The sequence below is a fragment of the Pimephales promelas genome, chromosome 6, assembly GCF_988280905.1.
Source record: "Pimephales promelas chromosome 6, fPimPro1.hap1.1, whole genome shotgun sequence".
Taxonomy (NCBI): Eukaryota; Metazoa; Chordata; class Actinopteri; order Cypriniformes; family Leuciscidae; genus Pimephales; species Pimephales promelas.
Window position 1 is genome coordinate 14,106,323 of NC_142774.1, and position 6,668 is coordinate 14,112,990.

At 35.9% G+C, this 6,668-nt stretch overlaps 1 protein-coding gene and 1 long non-coding RNA gene across 2 annotated transcripts in view; one reads left to right on the forward strand and one right to left on the reverse strand.

Annotated features, from left to right (window-relative positions):
* Positions 1–3,132, reverse strand: part of LOC120487544 (uncharacterized) — a 91,257-nt gene extending 88,125 nt beyond the window's left edge. Inside the window, exons 1-2 of the long non-coding RNA XR_016168979.1 lie at positions 2,746–3,132; positions 2,039–2,144 (exon numbers count right to left, since the gene is read on the reverse strand). This is a non-coding gene — a long non-coding RNA (uncharacterized LOC120487544). The remainder of the gene's footprint in view (positions 1–2,038; positions 2,145–2,745) is intronic.
* Positions 3,133–3,201: 69 nt separating this feature from the next.
* Positions 3,202–5,428, forward strand: hmgb2a (high mobility group box 2a). Its single transcript, XM_039691184.2, has 5 exons — positions 3,202–3,338; positions 4,019–4,177; positions 4,364–4,515; positions 4,623–4,797; positions 4,867–5,428. Exons 2-5 carry the CDS (start codon positions 4,031–4,033, stop codon positions 5,032–5,034), a joined length of 642 nt encoding a protein of 213 aa, XP_039547118.2. The 5' UTR covers positions 3,202–3,338; positions 4,019–4,030; the 3' UTR covers positions 5,035–5,428.
* Positions 5,429–6,668: the final 1,240 nt, after the last annotated feature.

Here is a 6,668-nt window from a genome sequence, read left to right on the forward strand (position 1 = left end):
TATTACATCTAATTAAATACTGAATAATAACCCAATTAATTACAATAATTATTAAACTAACAAGGCCTTCTGTGAAAACATCTAAAAACATGAATGTTTTTAGAATCCACAAATCCTTCATTAACAAATAGACACAAGAAAACTTTGATATTCAATATACAATGTCAGAGATCATTATTTATTTATTTATTTTCCAGAATCACAAAATTAGATTAATTAGCCTCAAACTGAGGCCTAGTTTTACAGACAAGGCATGGATTAAGCCATCAGGCCTTAGTTCAAGGACATTATTCATGTGTCTTAGACATTACTGGTGTACATCCTGAGACAAAACAAAGGCACTGGCATATTTTAAGATATGCTTGTGCAAGTTGCTTTCAGTTATTACAGTTTGAACAATGCATCCATAGTCCAGTACTAGGCTTAAGTCTGTGAAATCAAGTGTAAATTGAAGGGTAGATTAAATTACAAACTTTTAAATGGTGTAGCCATCCATCAAAAGTGCTGAGATGAGATTCTGTGTCATCTATGGTCATCTCTCAGCCGTCCTTGGGGCAGGCCAATTAGAGGTATGCTATGCTAAATAAATAAAATACATTATTGCTATAGGTCATGTGACACTGACCAACTCTTTTGAACAAAAGGTCAGAATTTATTGCATCCTTTGGAGCACTACATGCTCATTGGAACACAAATCATACGATCATCAGGTTTTGTTTGCAGAGTTAATGCAGCTCTAGTGTTGCTGTCAATAAAAATCAAAAGCAAGGCATACCAAAGAAATCCTGCAATTCATGTTAATTTCTCAATTACTTTTCCATAAATTGTTTTGCTGACAATACAATTTGTAAATAAAAAAATACAAAAAAAAAATCCTGCAAAGAGGCACTGTACAATCATCCTAAACAAATTCTAGCACTCTTAACATTTGTAATAAGATGATTGTGGTTCATCAGCATCTATTCTTGCCAGCACTCTTATAGCACCACACCACAGATGAACAGGATGTGTTTCATGCATATCTGAACGGAAGGGCATGTTACAGAAGAACGAAAAGAGGATAGTGTTTTACCTGGCCATTTTTCTATAAGCCTACCTATTAATTGCAAATATTTAAAGGATGGCACATTTAAATTAGCACGAATCCAACGACGAGGTGTTTGATATAAAAGGGATACTGAAAAACAAAGACCAGCAAAAACTTTAGTTTAGTTTCTAGTCACATTTGGGATTAAATGCCCTCCTGATTATTCATAAATAATATTTTTTCTCCTATGTATAATTTCTTATTCAGTCTCTTATTTAACCAAGACTTGAGTTATTCTCAATCACGCCTTTTGTGCTCTGAGCACAAACTGTGCTTATAGGGTACTTAGACAGCCATTTGGCTAATGCTCTAGAACTGTTTTACACCTCTATTGTCCTAACCTATTGAAATCCAATGGCAAAATGTAGATAGGTTTGAATGTGAAGTGCTGCTGCGATACATTTGGTAACAGTGTCATGCTAATGACCTCATTTACAGTTATCCATCACAGTTAAAACTGAAATACGTAATTTTGTGCAAATATATTTAAGATGTTTCTGTATAAATAAATCAGATTTTTTATATACTATTTTTTATAAAGTTTGCATAAATACACCATATTTATTTTATTTCAAATAAAGTTTCCCCTCTTTAAATATCACCAAACTGCTCTCGTTATTCATATAAATTTCCGCTGAGTTCCAGTTGCCCATCCCCTGTTGGCCTTTCAGTTGTCTGAACAGCTGAGTGTGTTTTCCACAATGAATCTTGATGGCACATATTTTATGGAACTGGCTTGAACTGGCCAAACAAACGCTTCAGATTAGATTTTGTGATTAGAATTTTTTGGGGTATATATATGGGGGGGGGGGGGGGGCCACATTATGAAATAAATGTTTTTTCTCCAAAACATGTTCATACCCATTTATTAAATACCATTTTGCAATCTCCTTTTGCCAAGAGTTCTGCTCTGAGTTTTCTGCTATAATGCCTGATAAGTTTGGAGAATACCTGACAAGAGATCAGAGACCATTCCTCCATACAGAATCTCTCCAGATCCTTCAGATTCCCAGATCCATGTTGGTGCTTCTTCTCTTCAGTTCAGACCACTCATTTTCTATAGGGTTCAAGAAGAAGCTTCATTTTTTTGTGTTGATTTTGATGTTTGATGATTAATTCTGGGCACAACTGTATATATATATATATATATATATATATATATATATATATATATATGTGTGTGTGTGTGTGTGTGTGTGTGTGTGTGTGTTTATTAAATGACATTACCACGGACAAAATTCCATAACATAAATAACATAATACAACAGCAGCAATTTATCATTTAGGCCATACTGTGATTTATGCTAGAATAGTGATTCTAACAGATATTCTTAGATCTCTCTTAATACGTTAAACAATAGAAGAAAATAGCTTGTTACTATAATAGTTTTAAGCATGTTTAAGCGAACTCTGCAATGCTTTGTCTTCTGTTGTATTACTTTATAACATCCAATGGTACTCTTAACAACAAACGAATGCCCTTTCCCCAACAAAGGTATCACGTGATCATGTGTTTACTAACGCAATATTCACGTCACCAATGTGTAGATTATTTATTTATTTTTTTTAAATGCGTTTGAAAACGTAAGGTTTTTGTTTTGTTTGTTTGTTTGTTTATGGGGCAAAAATCAAAGTAACACAATAAAACATATACTTACAGAGAAAAATGAAAACTAGATCTATCATCATTTAACGGACAAAAGTGTAGCTAACGTTAGGAGGTGTGTGAGCAGCAGAGACCCCACCCGCATCAGACGTCAGCTTTTGTCCATATGGCGCGACGTTGTTTTTGTCGATTAAAACTTTAAAACCTAAAGCCTTCGAAACCCGATTCTGTTCAGCATAGTGATGCTCCCTCAAACAATTTTACTCAGAACGTACAACGTATTAATAATTGTTACATAAAGAAATTTGGTTAAAAGAACGAAACAGGGGCGCATTTCCTTGATTCAAAGACTTACCGCTCATTATTTTAAATCCCCAGTTCAACCAATAACTGATGGTATCAGTGGTGTCGTCATCTGGATCTAATTTTCACAAAGAAACTTGACTGCGGTCATAGACAGCCAATACCGCGTCTAGAACGTTGCTAGTTCAAATTCGAACGTGTCCCAACCAATCAGACGAGAGCTCTGAGGGTGGAGTCTATGGGCATTTAATCAAGTTTGTGCGCCCTGCAGCACACACAGCGACAAAACAGTTTACAACCAGCAGTGTAACTTACGTATTGAACAGTCGAGGCTGATTAGAGGTAAGCTGTATGTCCTAATGTATCAGATAAATCTTTTAAACTGAGTTTTTAATCGTAATGTCTAAGAAATGTAACATTACACGGTCGCGCTAGAATTTTGTATGGAACTTTTAATAGTTTTTTTACTGCTTCTACAGTTGAAACAGAGAAAAGTGTTTTTAAAAAGATGCTTAAGTGTGTTATCTCAGCTGTAGCTTTTGGTTACGTGAGCAGGTAACGTTAGATTTAAAGGGTTTCACCAGCTTAGTGATTTTTTTTAAGTTAAGAGGTGTAAGCAGCCATGACTGGTTTGAGTTCGAGGTCGTAATGGAGCGCAGCGCGCGCGCCCGGAGACCGAAGCGGCTGAAAGTGTTCAAGTTGTGTTCCATACAAACTTGCTTATGTTATTTACTTTCAACGACTAGGGTCTGAAATTAATAGCATTCATGCTTTATAGTGCATATTTCCTGCAGTTTAGGCGGGAAAACAAAATGGAGGGGCGCTTATTGTTCTAGTTGAGTGATCTGGTGGAAACGAAGCAGGAACTTGATCGGATTAACTAACGTTGGCGTTTAATGCGCGATCATTTCTCTTCTCGCTTTACAAAGCAACAAAACGTTGGTTTGACTAATTATTATAATGCATGCTGCTGTTTCTAGGGGTTCTTTTTAAAAAGAGTTTTGTATTTTTATCACTTTCAGCACATTACAGCCATGGGTAAGGATCCTAATAAGCCCAGGGGAAAGACGTCCTCTTACGCCTTCTTTGTGCAAACCTGCCGGGAGGAACATAAAAAGAAAAATCCAGGGACCTCGGTGAACTTTTCAGAGTTCTCCAAGAAGTGCTCTGAAAGATGGAAGGTGAGCTGAACAGAAGGGCTGCTTCAATGTTTTTCCGGGGGGTGGTGGTTGTTAGGGAGGGGGTGGGGCAGAATTACACGATGCATCTGTTACTCAAGTGACATGAGGCAAATGTAGGGCGGGAGGATAAAGAGACATGCACTGCGCCTGCCTGGCACGATCTAATCATAGTCTCGTGTTTTTCAGACCATGTCCTCTAAGGAGAAGGGCAAATTTGAAGAAATGGCCAAAAATGACAAGGTCCGCTATGAACGGGAGATGAAAGGTTATGTGCCTCCTAAAGGTGCAAAAGGAGGGAAAAAACAGAAGAAAGACCCAAATGCTCCTAAGAGACCACCGTAAGTAGTGCACTAATAAACCCCTGAGATTTTTCTTTTAATTATTATTTTTCTATTTGAATATTTATTTTAAGTCTTTCTTTTTTTTTCTTCTTCTCTACCATCAGATCGGCTTTCTTTGTGTTTTGCTCTGACCATCGCCCAAAGGTGAAGGGTGACAACCCTGGCATCTCTATTGGTGACATTGCAAAGAAACTTGGGGAAATGTGGTCCAAGCTTTCACCAAAGGAAAAGTCTCCATATGAACAGAAGGCTATGAAGCTCAAGGAGAAGTATGAAAAGGTAAAGGTTGGCCCGAATCAGGTACATTTGATAGCATTTTTCTTGCATTAACAAGTATTTTTGTACCAGGACGTTGCTGCATATCGCGCCAAAGGAGCAAAACCAGAAGGTGGAAAGAAGGCTGGACCTGGCCGGCCAGCAGGAAAAAAGGTGGAAGCTGATGATGATGATGACGACGACGAAGAAGAGGAGGATGAGGAGGAAGAAGAGGATGAGGAGGATGAGGATGATGATTAAACTTCAGGAAAACATGAGCTGAGTTGTTTGCAAAACAATGTGAATGCATTTAAATTTCTCAAGACATGTACAGAAATGTGTATAATTGAATACATGTTGAGGTCATGTGCTGTTTTGTAAATGTAACAGCTTTTTTTTTTTAAGCACTGCTTTTTTGTCTTGATAGCTGTGGTTGCTTGTTTTCTTCCCGTTTCATATTATTTCTACTGCCATTTTAAGACAAATGAGGAACAATTTGTGTAGTGTCAATTTTTAAAATGAGCTTTAAAAGTTGTGTAGACTGAAGTTTTTTTTTTTTTTGTTTTTTTTTTGTATATTATGACCAGTTTCCCTTTCCACTGTGTGCAATTTTGACTTGGTTTGACTTATTAAAGATTTTTTCAGAATTTGTTCATATTGCGTTTTGTCAGACCACATTCGTTCATAGCAAAAGTTGCTGATTAAATATCATTGAGGTAAAAATTTAATCATTGCCTAAGCAAATTGTAAACCAATATTTTAGTTGAAATTTAAACTTGGTTCTGATTAGGCTGTTTTACTATTTTGATTTTGTTTTAAATTAGGCTTAATTTATTTTGGACTAGTCATGATGCAAATTTGAGACCATAACTATGGACTGTAATTGTTAGGGATAGTTTTCCCCCTATAAAAAAATGTCATTTACATTTCCTCATGTACCAAACCTTTAGAAGTTTCTTCTGTTGAACATTTAAAGATATTTTGAAGAATGTTGATGACCAGACAGTTGATGGACCCCATTGTAGGGAGAAATTACTAAGGAAGTCAATGGCTACTGTCAACTGTTTGGATAACAGAAACTATCTTTTGTGTTCAAACTCACAGATACAGACCTGAGGGTGAGCAAGCAATGACAATTTACATGTTTGGGTGAACTATCCTTTTAAATACAGTGTTTTTTTTTTTTTGTTTTTTTTTCTACTTTGACTTAACTGTTAGTTATCAGGTCAACTCCACAGGGAATGCTAATCTCACCTGTGAATAACTTGATCTGAAAAATAAGAGGCATCAATGCACATGCAACTTCACCTGGAACCAGAGTTATGGTTGAGTGCATTAATGATTTATGTTTGAGCTGAAATGTCCTTATGTTTGGTCATGTGACATAGGTTGGATGTATTGTTCTTCTATGCAGTGATAATTTATGTATATCATTCATCTGCATGCAAAAGCTCAGTCTACTGCCTTGAACAACCAATTCAGCATAGGAACAGAATATTGGGATCAATTCCACATTAGCAGACACTTTCCAAGAACACTGCAAAACAAACCCATAACATATACATTAAAGGGAGGTGTTTAAAATTCACAAACTCGGAAAACAATTTAATAATTAATAACTTGTTGAATGATTTAACTTTTAGATTTGCAAATAGTGTTACCAAATACAGAAACCATTTATTACTACAGTAGTTAAACTTTTCATGGTTCAATTTAGTATTAGGCAAATATGTAACTAGTAACAGGACTTGATACAGATTTTTTTTGCAGTGATTTATGCAGCTGTTTATATATGTATGTATATACAGTATATATATATGTATGTGTATATATGCATGTATACACACATATATATATGAAGAGTTCAGATGCAAAAGCCTCTAAATGCCGTTTGA

Bases quoted from the DNA above. Each gene is read 5' to 3' on its own strand.
- hmgb2a (XM_039691184.2), top strand. From the start codon at position 4,031: ATGGGTAAGGATCCTAATAAGCCCAGGGGAAAGACGTCCTCTTACGCC. The intron at 4,178-4,363 runs GTGAGCTGAACA...CGTGTTTTTCAG, and splicing joins AGTGCTCTGAAAGATGGAAG to ACCATGTCCTCTAAGGAGAA. The intron at 4,516-4,622 runs GTAAGTAGTGCA...CTCTACCATCAG, and splicing joins AATGCTCCTAAGAGACCACC to ATCGGCTTTCTTTGTGTTTT.